Here is a 16370-nt window from a genome sequence, read left to right as displayed (position 1 = left end):
AAATTATCAATCTTTCCAAGATGGTGTGATCCAGGGAGAAGTATGGTCGCTGCTTTCTTTGTCTGTAATGTGGTCTTTACCCAGGAAGAGCCCCTGCTTCCCTGCAGTCATAAGTGCTAGTGCTCTTCTTGGCTTTGGTATGGGGGCCAAGTCCCTTGTTCCCTTGTGACTGACCACAAGCCCTACTCTCCGTCCTAGAACTGTGACCTAGAGCTACATAAGGGCAGTTGAGTTGCAAAAAAGCTCCCAGTCCTGTATCCAGTCTCTTTTGGACAAGTTCTCTGAGCCCCTTCCCTTCGCTAAGTTGAGAGCTCCCAGAGCTGCTGTTGTGGCTGTCACGGCCACCTCCAAGGCCCACAGCTGGTACTGCCTTTGCCTGGGCTCCAAGGCAGCCCACACCTTGTGTCACAGACCTCCCCTACTGATCATCCAAGTTGTCTTGGGCTGGAGAAATGTATCACCCTGACCTTTGTTGGCTTTGCCACTCCAGAATTCCTGTTTTGAACGTGTTGAATTTGAGATATAGGACAATAATTCAACAACTGATAGCACTAATTGTTTGGAAAGTTATTCCTTATGTTAAGCCAAAATCAACCTCCCTATAATGGTTCATTACTACATAAAGGGATCCTTCTATTTCCTCACCTACTGGAATGAGCCAGTTTAGCCCTGTAAATATCTGAAGATAACTGTCATGTTCCAGTTGAGCTTCTCTTCTCTGATCTGAACATCTGCAGTTCCTTCAACTTTTATTCATGTGACAATTTCTTATTTCCTCCAAATCCTATTTGCTCCTCTCTGGATATATTCCCATTTATCCTGTACGAAGTGACACTTCAGATCTGTAACTGAACATAATACTCCAGATGTGATTTCTATGGGTAGATTATAGTGTTCTATCATCACTGTCCTTCTGGATAATTTATTGCTATTAACAGCCCAAGATCACCTTCCTCCGCTAAAATCCTCCTTACAATGATATGATAGGACTAGCATTTCTCTGACCCAACTTCTTTCCCCACAACATGGAAGAAGCTTTAACAAAAAGAAGGCAACACTGTTCCCAGGATCTGATTGTTCCTGGCTTCCCTGATGCAGCTTTCTGCTCATCTGACTATTGTTTCCTTGGTGCATATCCTTGCTGTTAGGGCAACGTAAACCTCCTATGTTAAAGTTCAGTGACTTCCAAGTGCGTCATTTCATCCCAACATTGAACCTGAATTAAAAATGTCTGGATATTAGTCACTTCTCTGTTGTTGTTCAGACTTTTCATGACCTCCTTTGGAGTTTTCTCAGTAAAGATACTCAAGTGTTTGCCATTTCGTGCTGTAGCTCATTTTACAGATGAAAAAACTGAGGCAAATGGGGTTAAATAACTTGCCCAGGGTCACACAGCTAGAAGGTGTCTGAGGCTGGATTTGAACTCAGTCTTCCTGACTCCACACCTAGCATTTTATCCACTGTACCACGTAGTTGCTCCAGATTCTGTAATACATCATTTAAATTATCCCTCTGAGCTGCTTCTCATCCACAGATTTGATAAGTCCGCCATGTTTGTCTTCTTGTATATTATTGATTTAGTGTGTCTGATCCTTGGGGATGTGTCTGTGGTTAGGTAGAGAAATGGAGTGAAGGGAATAGTGGAGAGGTTCAGAAAGGTAGGAGATAAATCAGGAATGTGTGGAAAACAAGGAAGCCAGAGGAGGAGAGTTCAAAGAGGGAGGTAGTCAGCACTGGCAGGGGGTGCAGAGAGGTTGGGGAGAATGAAGTAATTGGATTCTATAATTCAAAGCAGATTTTTGGCAGCTTTGAACGCATAGTTTTAGTAGAGAGGGGGATAGAAACCAGATAGCAAAGGGTTATTAATGAGTGAGAGATGTAGTAGCGTATAAATAAAGGACACTAACTTTGGATTCAGAAGACATGGGTTTGAATCCTGGCCTTGCCCCATCTGGAGTGTAATGGAAAAGCCTTAGATTCTGCATAACCTTGGGCCAACTCCCTAACTTCTCTGAGTCTCAGTTTCCTCTTCTAAAAAGTGAGGAGGTTGGAGTAGAGGATCACTAAGGTCTGTTTCCATTTCTAAATTCTGTGATGAAAAAACAGAGGCAGAGGAGGTGAGTTGTTGGAAAGCTTTGGCTATGAAAGGAAGGAGAGAAATACATTGGTAGCTAGAGGTTTTTTCAAGAAAGGGAGACCTAAGGCAAAAGGGTATGCAGAAGAAGGATAGAAATGTCTTACTGAGGACCCTAGGGAGCTGATAACAGGTAGGATCTGGGACAAGAATGGGGGTTAGCTTTGGAAAGTAGGATGGCTGCTGTCTCCTCACAGACTGAAGAGAAGGATGAATACTGAAAGCCACGCAGTACATGAGCAACATCATAATAATAAAGGAATAAGAGTAATTTTTGAAACAAATCGATGAGAAATAGTTCTTTTTAAAATAATATTTTATTTTTACCCGATTACATGTTAGAATAAATTTTACATTCTATTTTTAAAAGTTTTGAGTTCCAAATTCTATCCCTCTCTCTTTTCCTCTCTTTCTTCTCCCTCCCTGAGAGAGTCAGCAATCTGATATAGGTTATGCATGTGCAATCGGTAAAACATTTCCATATTATTTATTTTGTACAACAAGACTTGAACAAAAAAGAATGTAAGAAAGAAAGGAAGAAAGAAAAATGGTACATTTCAGTCTGTATTCAGACAATATCAGTTCTTTCTCTGGAGGCAGAGAACATATTTCATCAAGAGTCCTTTTAGGATTGTCTTGGATCATTGTATTGCTGAGAATAGCTAAGTCGTTCAGAGTTTTCATCATACAATATTGTTACTGTGTACAGTATTCTCCTGGTTTTGCTCACTTCATTTTGCATCAGTTTATGTAAGTCTTTCCAGGTTTGAGAAACAGTTCTTGAATAATGATTTCCATGTGCATTATACTTTAGAGCTTAAAAAGCATCTAACGTCAGTTATCTTCTTTGAGTCTCACAACAATCTTAGGGATTGTTAGAGGTAGGAAGTACAAGGATCGTCATCCCCATTGTACAGATGAGAAGACTGAGGATCCTAGAGAGGAAGTCATTTGTCTCAAGTCAGCTGTCTATTGTAGTGAAGAACTGGGACTCAGACCCAAGGCCAGTGATATTGCACTACAGCTGCTGCTCTAGACATATTTTTAGAAACTGCCTCAGAGTCTATGAATAAGCCAAACAAGAAGATCATTCTCATTTGTGAAGGGGAAAAGAATAAACATTTATTAAGCAAACTATGTACAAGATAATATCTCATTTGATCCTCATAACAACTCTCAGAAGTGGGTGCTATTATTATCTCCATTTTATAGATGAGAAAACTGAGGCAGACAGAGGTTAAGTGACTTGCTTAGGATCACGTAGCTGATAAGCACATGGGACCAGATTTGTACATAGGCCTTCCTGACTGTGGCCAGCAGCTTACCCACTTAGCTGCCCTATTACTTTCCCAAACTTTGTTTGGGGACTTCCAAAAGTATGGCCCAGCCTGACTATCCTCCTGATTCCCCAGATTTGATTCCAAGTGACTTTAAAAAATGAATTCCAAGAGTCATATGACCGTCCAATCTTTACCAAAAAGGGACAGAGTTGCCAACATGGAGAGTATTTCAAAGAAAGTATGGCAGGATTTATTAGCAGTAACAGAAGAATCAGTATGAAGCAGCAAACAGACTTCTGGATTGGGAGTCAGGAAGTGTTGGTTCAAATCCTTTAACAAGATGTGTGGCCCTTTGCAAGTCACTCAGCCACATCAAGCCTGAGTTTCTTCATCTGCAAAATGGGAGCAATAATAATTGTGCTGCTCACCTTGCAGGGCTGTTGTGAGGAAAGTGCTTTTTCTCCTTTAAAATTCTACAGAAATGGGAGTCATTATTCTTAAAAGACACAAATGTGTTGTTAGTGGGACATGGGGTGGTAGCTAATGTTTTGGGAATGAGTGTATGAGAAGCCTTTCTTAATCTTTCTTAACCCTAGTTAGTGCCTCCTCTCTTGATTATCTTCCAATTTATCCTGCCTCTAGCTTTTTGAACATAGTGGTTTGCATGCTCTCTTTCCACTTAGACTGTGAACTCCTTGCCAGGAGGGACTTTTTTTTTTGCCCTTCTTTGTATACTATACACTTATAGGCCCTGGCACATAGTAGGGTGATTAATAAATGCTTATTGACTGACTATATGACCTTCCAAGGAGACCACTTTGAACTGGAAAACAGGGTTTAGATGGATGTTTTAGTTTGTTAAAGACTTCACTCTGTTTCTTCACAGTTGCACATTGTGGTTCCCTCCGTGTCATCCCCCATTGTCTGCCACCAGCTCCTAAGGATCTTTCTTTCAAAATATCTCTTCCTCGCCTTTGTCTTTTTCTTGCTATTTTCAGTGTCACAAACTCCCATCATGTTATTCTTGGACTGTTGTAGCAGCCTCCCGCCGTCAGCCTCTCCTCCCTCAGTCTGTCACTCATTTATTGCCAGATTAACGGTCAATGGCTCTCCACTTCCTCCCATCTATAGCATGAAGATGCTCTTGAAAGAATTCTGAAATTGTAACCAAGACAGAGCTGGGTTTCAGTCCTGCCTCTGACATGCATTGGCTGTGTGACTGTGGGCACGTCCCTCAACTTCCAGGTATGGGTTAATGAAGAAGCCCTTCTATCTCTGAGATTCCATGAGTCTGGAACTGGCTCCAACATGCATTGGCTGTGTGACTGTGGGCAAGTCCCTCAACTTCCATGACTTTCCCATTTCCTCATCTGTGAAATCATTCAACAGGTATTGCCAAGAAACGTTAGGTGTGGAGGATACATGCAGGTACAAATCACAAAACAATCCCTGGAGGCAAAGGGCTTATGTTCTAATTGGGGAGACAAGAAGAACGCATTTAAGCATACAGGGCACAAGTACAAAGAGAACAAATACAAATAAATGCTAAGTGGTAGAATACAAGAGCATTTGAGAGGGAGGGTACTAGTACTAGCGTTTGGGAGAAGCAAGAAAGGCTGAGCGTGACTGTAGTACTTTTGTTGGTCTTTGTCGTTGTTCATTTGTTTTTGTTTTTGGAGGCAATCAGGGTCAAATGACTTGCCTAGAGTCACACAGCTAGTAAGTGTCTGAGGCCAGATTTGAACTCAGGTCCTCCTAACTCCAGGGCCAGTGCTTTAGCCAAGTTGCCCCATATGCCTGTAGTAATTACCTCATAGGGTTGTTGTGTGATCCAAAGGCAAGGATAGATATAAAATTATTTGTAACCTAAGGTGCTATATGTTTCAGCCGTTATCATTATCACCATTATTGTCGTTCAAAACTTTTCTTCACACTGTTTCCCCCAACTTGGGAAGCTTGTTTGCCAAACTGAGGTTGTTTCTTCACATATTTGGTTTCTCTCCTTCTATCAAGGTCTAGCTTGACTCCTACCCTCCCCCTCCCCCCAAAAGGGCAGAGTTGCCAACATGTCAACTTCTTTTTTCTCCCACTTAATAGTATTTTATTTTTTACAATTACATGTAAAAGTAGTTTTCAACATTCACTTTTATAAGATTTTGAGTTGCAAATTTTTTTCTCCCCCCTCTCCCCAAGACAGCAAGCAATTTGATATAGGCTATACATGTACAATCATATTAAACACATTTCCACGTTAGTCATGTCGTTGAAGAAGAATCAGAACAAAAGGGAAAAACTGTGAGGGAAAAAAAGAGAAAATAGTGTGCTTCGATCTGCATTCAGACTCCGTAATTCTTTCTCTGGATGTGAATAGCATTTTCTATCATGAGCGTTTTGGATTGTCTTAGATCGTTGTATTTCTGAGAAGAGTTAAGTCTATCAGAGTTGGTCATCACACAGTGTTGCTGTATTGTGTACAACGTTCTCCTGGTTCTGCTCACTTTACTCAGCATCAGTTCACATGACAACTTCTTGAGGCCTTCCTTGACTTTTCTAGGCCATTGAAGGTCCCCTCCCCAGACTCCTCTAGCATCAGACCTCATCACTTTCTGTTAGGATGACTGCTCCTAGTACCTTATCAACTCTACAGCTGGTACTAGACTCATGGAATCTCAGAGATAGAAGGGCTTCTTCATTAACCCATACCTGAGCAGAAATCTTCTCTACTACCCAATAGATGTTGTCAACCAGTGTTCAATAAAACCTTAAGATTTAGCTCTGGAGGATGTCTTAGCAACCATCCAGTTTACAGGTTCTCGAAGAGTGGTCCAGGGCTCCCAAGTGGTCCCCAAGGCCTTTTCAGGGGGTCCACAAGGTCAAAACTATTTTAATGATAATGCTGTTTTTTTAAATTTCCAATATGGGAAGTATCTGTGAGGTCTGTGAACTTGCTTTTTAAAAAAATATTTGTATAACTATTTCCATGTAACTACTTATCTTTGCAATCCTATATATTCCATTTGATACACTTATTCAAAGAAGGGGACATCATAGATATGACCCACAAAACCAAAATATCCTTAATAATTTTTATGATTGTAAAGGGGTCCTGAGATCAAAAAGTCTGAGAACCACTGATCTAATTCAATCCTCACAATTTATAGTTGAGGAAACTGCTTTTGAGAGAAGGAAATTACTTGAATAAAGGCACCTGGGTAGGGAAGAAATGACTCATCATTGCCCTCATTGGTGGCAGCTGCATCATCATCATTCTCTCTTACATTCATAAAGTGCTAAAAGGTTTGCAAAGTGCTTTTCATGCATTGTATCATTAATCCTCATGTCCAGCCTGTGAGGAAGGTGCTATTGTTATCCTCAGATTGAAATGCCTTCATCAAGGTTCCAAGGCTAGCAGGTGTCTGAGACAGGATTCACATCCAGGTGTTCTTGACATGCAGTCCAGCACTTTATTCTACCCCTGGGTTTCCATTGCAGCTCTGATTCTTGTGGGCACTTCCCCTCTCTGTATGCCTCAGTAACATAATTGTTTGGCATCTCTCACACGATTGTGGTGAAGAAAGTGCTTTGTAGGTGGTGTGGTGGATAGAATGCTGGAACCTGGTGTCAGAAAGATCTGAGTTCAAATGCAACCTCAGACATTTACTAGCTCTGTGATCCTGGGAAAGTCACTTACCCTTTGTTTCTCATAGTTTCCTCATGTGTAAAATGAGGTCAATAATGGCATCTATTTCCTAGGGTTATTGTGAGGATCAAATGAGATGATATTTGTAAAATGCTTTGCAAAAAACTATGCTAAGTGCTACATAAATGCTATCTATTATGATAAGCATGCTATGGAAATGGGAGTTATTTAATAGTTACACAGTCCTAGGAGAGGCTCAGTAAACATTTGCTAAATGGATTGAGGAATGAAATATTGGTTCTCTATTTGACATTCCATCCCTGTTGTTTATTTTTTGACTGGATGTTAGTCAACTCTAGTTTTTTATCTTCCTTTCCTCTATTTCTTCCTTTTGTCTATTCCAGAGGTTTTTAAACCAAGGTCTGTGAATTTGTTTTCAAAATATATTTTTATAGCTATTTCCATGTAACTCCTTTTTTTTGGTAATCCTATGTATTTCATTTTATCTACTTAAAACATTATTCTAAGAAGGGGACATCATTTTAATCAGTCTGTCAAATGGGCCCATGATACAACATGAGTTTTACATCCCCCTTCAGGTATCTTTATCAAAGTCACCTTCGTCATCATCTGTGGTGACGCCTTCCTTCTTGTTTCCTCAAAGCCTCAAAACTGATGGATGTTCATCCTCCTCCAAATAGCCTCTCAACAACACAAAAGCAGGTTTGGAGTCAGGGGCCCTGGCTTTAACTAGCTCACCTAGCTAAGACTCACCTAGCACCTGTATCACTCTGGGCTTTACCCCTGTGAATTTCAAGCTCTTCAAATGTAAAACAAGAGAGTGTGACTAGGTGGTCTCGAAGGTCACCTTCAGCTCCAAATCTGAAGACCCTAGATCAGTCCTACTCTTTGGGTCTCAGTTTCCTCATATGTGAAAAGAAGAAGTTGGATTAAATGATCTCTTCATTACCTTCAAATCTAAATCCTGTGATCCCATGATCCATAATTTCTCCAACATGGGCACCAAGACATCTTTTAATTTCAACTACTCTCATTTCTCTCCCACTGCCATGTAGCCTGCCTTTGTATGGAATCATGTCCATCTGTTTGCCTTCCCCTATGCAAGTTCTTTCTCTGGCATCTAAGAGACTCTGGCCTCAAAGACTACTGCCCCCCTTTTACCATTCATTAGAGGACTGCCCGCCCACCCTTCAAGACCCACATGAAGCCTATTCCCACAGTTTGCCTTACTTGGTAGAATAATGGTGAGGTTCATACCTAACGCCGTAGCCTGTTCACTTCCTGGGGCATTTATATAACTTCCCCATATCAGTCTTCAGTCCACCTATTCCTTCCATGTATTGTTCATCAGGGAAAACTCTCAGCAAAGAACACATTGAAAAATATTTCCTTTCCAGATGGGAAGTCTCCCGGGTGTTCTTTTCTTCCCACTCACTGGGAAAAATTGGAGCAGCCTTCTCGAGGACATCCTGCTGGAATGGAGCTAGCCACCCCAGGAATGGCCCTTCTCAGGCACTGGGGTGGGTGGCCATGGAAGGTGGGGACCAAAGCAATTCTTTGTAATAGAATGAAGGCAAGGGTCTGTTCCTGCTAGAGATTTATGTTGGAAGCCATCATTGGGTTCCATTTGCTCTCTAAGTCACCTTATTCTATAACCATTTCCTGTCTGCGTCTTATAGTTGGAAAGATTTTCAGTGAATGGTGGAATCTGGAGAGGCGATCCAATTCAATTTAACAAACATTAATCAAGCACCTAGTGTATGGAAGGCACTTTGTTAGATAGATGTCACATAAACTCTGATTATAAGGAGCTCAAAATCTGCCTGTTTCTTTAATAGCCAATAAAAGAAAGTTGTAGGTTGAACTAGATGATGTCAGAGGTCCCTTTTCAGCTCCAATGTTCTCTTAGTAGCCAGCACGGTTTCAGATTTGCAAAGTGTTTTACATAAACCATTTCACAACAACCCTGGGAGTTAGGTGCTGTTATTATCCCCATTTTGCAGAAAAGGTAACTAAGGCTAAAAGAGTTAAGTGACTTCCTCAGTCATAATGCTAGTAAGTATCTGAGGCAGGATTTGAATTCAGATCTTCCTGACAAGTCCAGCACTCTATTCACCACAATCAGCTAGCTGTCATATATGTACTATATTCAGTATGATAACTTTTTATGCTTATAGACTGCCAGTGTTGAGAAGGACCTCAGATATCATCTAGTTCAATCCTTACTTAAATGGGACTCTTCTCCACAACGTCCCTGACTAATAGATATTGCTTTAATACTTTCAGTGATAGAGGAATGACTTCCTTTCAGAGTAGCCCATTCTACTTTCAGACAGCTCTGTTGGATTTTTTCCCCTTCATACTGATCCGTAATCTGCCTCTCTGGACCTTCTACCCAGTGCTTTTCATCCTGACCCACCCCCAGGACCAAGTAAAACATGTCTAATGTCAGCCCTTCAAATATTTGAAGACAACAATCATTGTCTCAAATTCTTCTGTTCTTCAGTTGTTCAGTCATTTCACTTGTGTCTGACTCTTCACGATTCCATTTTGGAGTTTTCTTGGCAAGGATACTAGATTGGTTTGCCATTTCCTTCTTCAGCTCATTTTACAGATGAGGAAATTGAGGCAACCAGAATTAAGTGACTTGCTCAAGGTCGCACAGCTAGTAATTGTCTGAGGCCAGATTTGAACTCAAGAAGATGAGTCATCCTAATTCTAAAGCCAGTGCTGTATACACTGTGCCACCTAACTGCCCTTCTCCAGATTAAATATTAAAATACCATTAAATTGTAAGCTCCCTGCAGGAAGGGATTGTCTTTTGCCTCTTTATTTCTCTAATGCTTTGCACTGTGTCTGTTACATAGTAGGCACTTAATTCTGTCAAGTGTTTATTGATTGTTTATAATCAGTGTTTCTTGATTTATTGACTGATTAAACATCCTTAGTTCCTTCAACCAGTCTATGTAGAATGGTTTCTCAAATACTTTCTGACTTATTGGTGACCTTCTTACATGAAGCTGCCCACAGCTGGACTCAGTAACCCAGATGTGGTTACTGAACTGACCAAGGCAGAGGACAGCAGGACTTCTACCGTCTTTGTTCTGGGTGTTGTATTAATGCATCCTAAGAAGGAATTAGCTTTCTTAATTGCTGTATCACACTGTTGACTACCTTTGAGCTTCTAGTCCACTAAAATCCCTTGGTTTTTTTCCACAGAGCAGACATTCTATGTCCTCTATTCTAAAAGGTCCCTTCCAGTCTGACATTCTGTGTTGTGTGTTCTAATGTTTTCCATTCTAAGGAGCTGATGATAGTAGGAAGGGCGTCAGATTTAGGATCAGAAGATCTGGTTTTGAGTACTGGTTCTGACTCTTACAAGCTGTATGGCCATTACTTCTCCTACCTGAGGCTCAGTTTCCTCATCTGTAAAATGGGAATAATTCTTACACTGCCTACTTCACAGGAGTTGCTGTGAGGAAAGTAAAATGTGAGTTATTATTCAAGGCTAAGAGAGAGAAAAGTAGGAAAGGAGGTGGAACAAGGAAGTTAGTATTCTTCAGTGTTACTGTGAAATGTCCTGGCCAGGTGAATGATTTTGAGTTGGCATATTGTTCTTTAATGGACTAAAAGGAAACAAGTTTTGTGTAATTGTAATAACCAATCTTGGTCCAGGAAGATAGTCAGTCATTCAACTAGTATTTATTAAGCACCTACAATATACCAGGCACGGTTCTATGGGTTTGGGGGCAAAAAAAAAAAAAGTCCCTGCTCTCAAGAATCTCACAGTCTAATGTGGTAGACAATATGAAATCAACTCTGTATGAATAATACATATATATATATATATATATATATATATATATATATATGTACATATATACACACACACGTACATACAAGATGACTGTGGGTAGTCTTAGAAGGTACTAAGATGAAAGAACTCTGGGGAAGGCTTCTTGCAGAAAGTGAGGCTTACGCTGAGACCTAAAGGAATCCAGAAAAGCTAGGGGGCAGGGAAGAGGAGAGAGAGCATTCCAGACATGGAGGACAGCCATCAAAAAGGAGTTGGGAGATGGAGCATCACATACAAGGAAGAGTAAGGAGGGCAATGTCATTAAATCAAAGAGTACATGAAAGGGAATGAATTGTAATAAGACTGGAATAGGAGAGATGTTACAAGAGTAGAAATGACAAGGCTTGACAACTGATTGAATATGGGAGGTTAAAGAGAGTGAGAGGTCAAGAATGACATCTAGGTTGTGAGCCTGGATAACTGGGAGGATGGTGGTACCCTCTACAGTAATAGACAATTTAGGAAGAGAAAAGACTTGCAGGGAGAAGATAATTAATTCAGGTTGGGGAATATTGAGTTTAGGATATCTAAGGGACATCTAGTTTAAGATATCTAATAGGCAGGTGGAGAAACAAGACTGAATTTTAGGAGAGAAATTAGGGCTGGACAAGTAGATATCTTTTATCATTAGAGACATGGGGGACCCTAAGTGGAGAATTCTGCCTACACATTCAGATGTGGGCATGGTATTGGTTGGTTTTGTTTAACCATGTTTCTTTCATTATGAAATTGAGCTTATTGCAGAAGTATTTGTAGAATATCTGGAAATGATGGATAGAAAAACCAAAAAAATCAATAAACTTATTTTAAAATATATAAATAAATCATACAATCCAAAGTTCTAAGCTCCAGGACTCTGGACTACATCTCCTAGGTTTCTCTTTGTGAGAGGCTATTAGCTGAGCAACATTTTATTTCTTTAGCCTATGAAGTCTTATATGAAGAACTCCTGGCTGGCAGCTCTCTTATTTTAGTAATTCGGACAAAGGAAGACATTGGCTTAAAGCTGCTTCTATGGTAAACCAAATACCCAACATTAGAATCAAATAATCATATATTGTAGAGAGGGACTCAAGAAATCATTTAATCTAACCCATACCATACCAAGAATACTGCTACAATATCGCCAACCAGGGGCCATTCAACATCTGTGAAAATAAAGGCTTCTAGAGAAGGGGTGTCCATTTCCTTCCAACGCTGCCCGTTTTGTATTTAGACAGCTTTCTTTGGAAGTTTTTCTTTATGTCAAGCCTAAATCTTTTTCTCTGCAGTTTCCATCCACTACCACTAATTCTGCCCTCTAGGGCCAAGCAGAATAAGACTCATCCTTCTTCCACATAATATCTCTTCAAATAATTGAAGACAGCTATGTTATTAACCATAAGTCATCTCTTCTATAAGCTAAGGCAAAACATCTTCTTCAGTTGATTCTCATATGGCATGAACTTGGCCCTTCTCAATCCTGGTTGCCCTCTTCTAGACAGATTTTAGTTTCTCGATGTCCTTCCTAAAATGTGAGGCCCAAAACTGAACATAAGATTCCACATGTGATTTGACGAGGGCTGCAAATACAGTGAGGCTATTGCCTTCTTAGTCTTTGACATTATCCATATATTAATGAAGCCTAAGATAACATTGGGCAGCGAGTTGGTACTGTGGATAGAATCCCGCCCTGGAAGTCAGAAAGACCTGACTTAAAATCTGGCCGCAGACCCTTACTAGTTGTGTGATAGTGGACAAATCACTGTTTGCCTCAGTGTCCTCATCTGTAAAATGAGCTGGAGAAGGACATGGCAAACCACTTCAGTATCTTCACCAAGAAGACCCCATATGGGGTCAGGAAGAGTGGGACATGACTGAAAAATGACTGAACAAGATAACATTAGCTTTTCAGTTGCTGTATCATGGTGTTTACTTATTTTCAGTTTGTAGTCCACTGAATCTCCCAGATTCTTTTTAGATGATCTGTTATCAAACCACACCTCACTCATCTTGTACTTGTGAAATTGGCTTATTGAATTCAAGTTTAAGACTTTATATTTATCCCTATTAAATTTCATCTTGTAGTTAGGATTTGGCCAAATATTTTAACCTATTGATATCCTTTTGGATCATGAGTCTGTCATCTAATGTGTTAGCTATCTCTGTCATCTCAAATTTTATAAGCCTCCTATCTTTGTTCAAATTTATTGATAAAAATGTTTAACAGTACAGGGCCAAATATAGATCTCTGGGGCACTCCACTAGAGACTATCTTCCAAGCTGACATTGAGCCATTAATGACTCTCTTTGGATCCAATTATGAAATCCACTCAGAGTCCCTTTAATTCGTCTATTGCTTAGTTCACATCTTTCTTATCCATAAAAATACATGAGAGACTGTCAAATGTCTTGCTAAAATCCAGGTAAACTATAAGTTTTGTTTCCTGACCTACCAGCCTAAGTATCTTGTCAAAAAAGAAACTGAGGCTTGCATGACCTATCCTTGATGAATTCAGATTTTCTCTACCTCATCTCATTTGCTCCCTGTGATCTTTCAAAGATCACTGACAGTGTTCAGCAATCATGTACATCAATTATTTCAATCCTCTGGAATATAGTTTGTGCCTGGTGATATGAATTCATCAAGGGCAGCTAAATATCTCCATGCCTTTCTTGAATTTCAGTTCCCTTTCATACAGTTTTGTTTTGACTTTCTGATTCAAATGTGATTCTCTTTGGCAGAGGATGAATTGAGCAGCTACACTTTCTCTCTATGAAATCCAATATTATTGTCATGTCCACCCTGAGCTATGGTTCTGTCCCTTCTCAGATCTTCCTCTGTTCCCTAATGTAGCTTAAATTCTTTGTGTGTGTGTGGTGTGTGTGTGTGTGTGCTAGTGTCCTTAGCATTTCTTGCTAGCTTTATCTCATTTTGAATAATGGTTTCTTGGCATTATTATTGTACAGTTTTATTCTAGAATATATGTAATTATTCTTTCAAGACTATGCTACAGTATTCTCTTGTAATCATCCTGTTAGCCTTGCTTCCTCTTTCTCTCCCTTCTTTCCTTTTTCTCTCTCTTGCCTTCCTTTCCTTCCTTTTTCTCTCTTTCTTTCCTATCTTTATTTTTATTTCCTTTTGATTTATTGGTGAAATTGTTTTTGGCACATCAACCAGTTGCCAGGAAACATTCAAATAAAACCCCTACAAAATACATTCTTTGAAAACAGTTAAGCCAAGTTATCTAATGTTGTGATTGTGATTGATAACATATGTATGTTAAAAATCTAATCAATGAGTCACTTTTGCATCTACATTGATTTTTTTAAAACAACCCTCCCCCCACCCTTCCTCTTCATTGGAATTGTTTTCTTTTGGTTATTAGCATTTCATTCCTGAAAGCTTGCCATCTCCTCTAGAATTTTAGCCCATGGAATCCTACCTATTCTTTCTCTGAACTTTTTGAAATCTTTCAAAAAATTTAGAATACCTTCTGAATTAGGATCTTTATTTTCTTTCACTATCACCAGTCTAAAATGGAGTGGTCACTCCCCACCAAGGTTCCCATCATTTCTATTTCAGAAGCCAATTCTTCCCTTTTGATGAGAATCAGATCTTGAAAAGTAGCTCCCCTTTATTGGTTCCTCCAACTTTTAAATAATGAAATTATTATGAAGGCAAGACAGTAATTTATTAGGGGCTCTATTTTGGACAGATGGTGAGTTCCAACTGGTGTCTGGATAATTTGAAGTTCCCCATTACTAATATGTCCTGCTTAAATGTTAGGCTTAGGGTCTATCTCCTGAAGTCCTCATTTATTTCTTCTTTCTGTCCACATGACCTATGCTGCACTCTGTCAATATTCTTGCTGTTTCTACTTCTGCTGCATCTGAACACTTTCCACTGTGTTTCACCCAACGGATTACTAGATTTCTTCACATAATTATGTCTTCTTAATATACAATGCTCCCCCCACACCCTGTAACTATCCTCTCTTCCTTTTGAATGAAGCATCTTTCCAAAATCATTTCCCAAGAGCAAACAAAAATTTATTTGCCTGAAGTGTTGCAAATCTAATCAAAAGGGATTTAACTTGAAAAGAAGAAAAAGGAAGTTGCCAACATAACTCTCCCAAGTTTGATAGCATGGAGCAATGGTTTCCAAATAGGGGGCTACAGCCTGATTCCAAGGTGTATGTGATTGATTGAATGATGATGACAAGATGAATCATACCTCCCCTCCACATGAGCCAATAGCATGGCTCATCTTCAGTATATTCTCTCACTGCAAATATACTCCCCCCTTTCATTCTACTGAGCAAATTCCCAATCTTCTCCCTCATGAGATGGTTGTTGACCAGTAAAAGCAATAGCAACTTAATTGCTGCTTGGACATTCACAGCTGTGCAGGTGCCATGGGGGAACACCTCCCATAGACCCCTGGTCCTCTGATCACCTCAAAATTGGGGCAGAATCCCTTCAGAGGCTGGGAACTCTGGAGTAGTAACCATTAAGCAATAGCCCTGCCTCTTCCCTTTTTGTTTTAGAAGGAATAGTGACTTCCATAGGATAAATGGGCATTGGGTTGAGATCTTCATTACATGTCTCATTATATTATCCCCAGTGCCAGGCATGGGACCCAACACAAATTAGGTGTCAAGTAAATGTTAGTTGAATTGAAAATGGCTTCTGAAAGGAGTGACTTATGATGATCTAACCCACCTTGTCCTCCAAATAAAAGGGATCACTCCTTGTTTATGTTCATTTTTAAAGACTTAGCAATTATCAAGACTTTGCAGCCCTCTTCAGAAAGGTTTCCATCCCACTTATGAAATCATTGACTGAGACATTCAGTAACAAGCCTGGATTAAAAGTTAAATGCTCCTTGGAAGTTTTAAATTTATGTGAATGAATTCAGTCAGTGAACTTATCTTTTTGTTTTCTAGGAATTAGCCAGCTGTGGATGGAGCAAGAAAGAGAAACACAGCCTCGCCCCTAATATTGTGGCCTTTACCAGGAGGTTTAATCAGGTAAAGAATGGAATGTGATTTCCTGTCTGCCTAGACTTTATTTGCTGACTCAGATCTGTCCTCATCAGTGGCTTCCTTTTGGTACCTGCTGCTTCGTTCCAGTGCTGCTAGAAAGATAGATTCTGACTTTGGCATGATGGGAAATAGATAAGACCATAGGAGTTAGTGCTGGAAGGGACCTTAAAAAGCCAGTCTAATACTTTTATTTTCAAGTTGAGGAAACTGAAACTCAGGAGTTTACTGACTTCTTAAGGCCATATAGGCCTTTCTTCACCTTTACCTATGAGGAACCTCCATTAATGTCCTGCTCTGATGCCTTCTAATGGCACAGAAGTGATCCTGGAGACTCTGCCTATGAGAGCAAAAGTTCTGGCAAGACCTCCCCAGGTGGAAAGGTTTCAAGTCTTGGATAAAGATAAACCATTTG

The 16370-nt window shown here is 39.9% G+C and overlaps 1 protein-coding gene across 2 annotated transcripts in view; it reads left to right on the top strand.

Moving 5' to 3' along the window:
* RALGPS1 (Ral GEF with PH domain and SH3 binding motif 1) overlaps positions 1–16370 on the top strand; it is a 606537-nt gene that overhangs the window by 181925 nt on the left and 408242 nt on the right. For both annotated transcript variants that reach the window (XM_020984956.2, XM_020984955.2), the window contains exon 6: positions 15860–15943. In XM_020984956.2, coding sequence (XP_020840615.1) covers positions 15860–15943 — 84 coding nt within the window. The remainder of the gene's footprint in view (positions 1–15859; positions 15944–16370) is intronic.

The sequence above is a fragment of the Phascolarctos cinereus genome, unplaced genomic scaffold, assembly GCF_003287225.1.
Source record: "Phascolarctos cinereus isolate Bilbo 61053 unplaced genomic scaffold, phaCin_HiC Scaffold_2;HRSCAF=192, whole genome shotgun sequence".
Taxonomy (NCBI): Eukaryota; Metazoa; Chordata; class Mammalia; order Diprotodontia; family Phascolarctidae; genus Phascolarctos; species Phascolarctos cinereus.
This window is presented reverse-complemented; position numbering and strand designations above follow the sequence as displayed.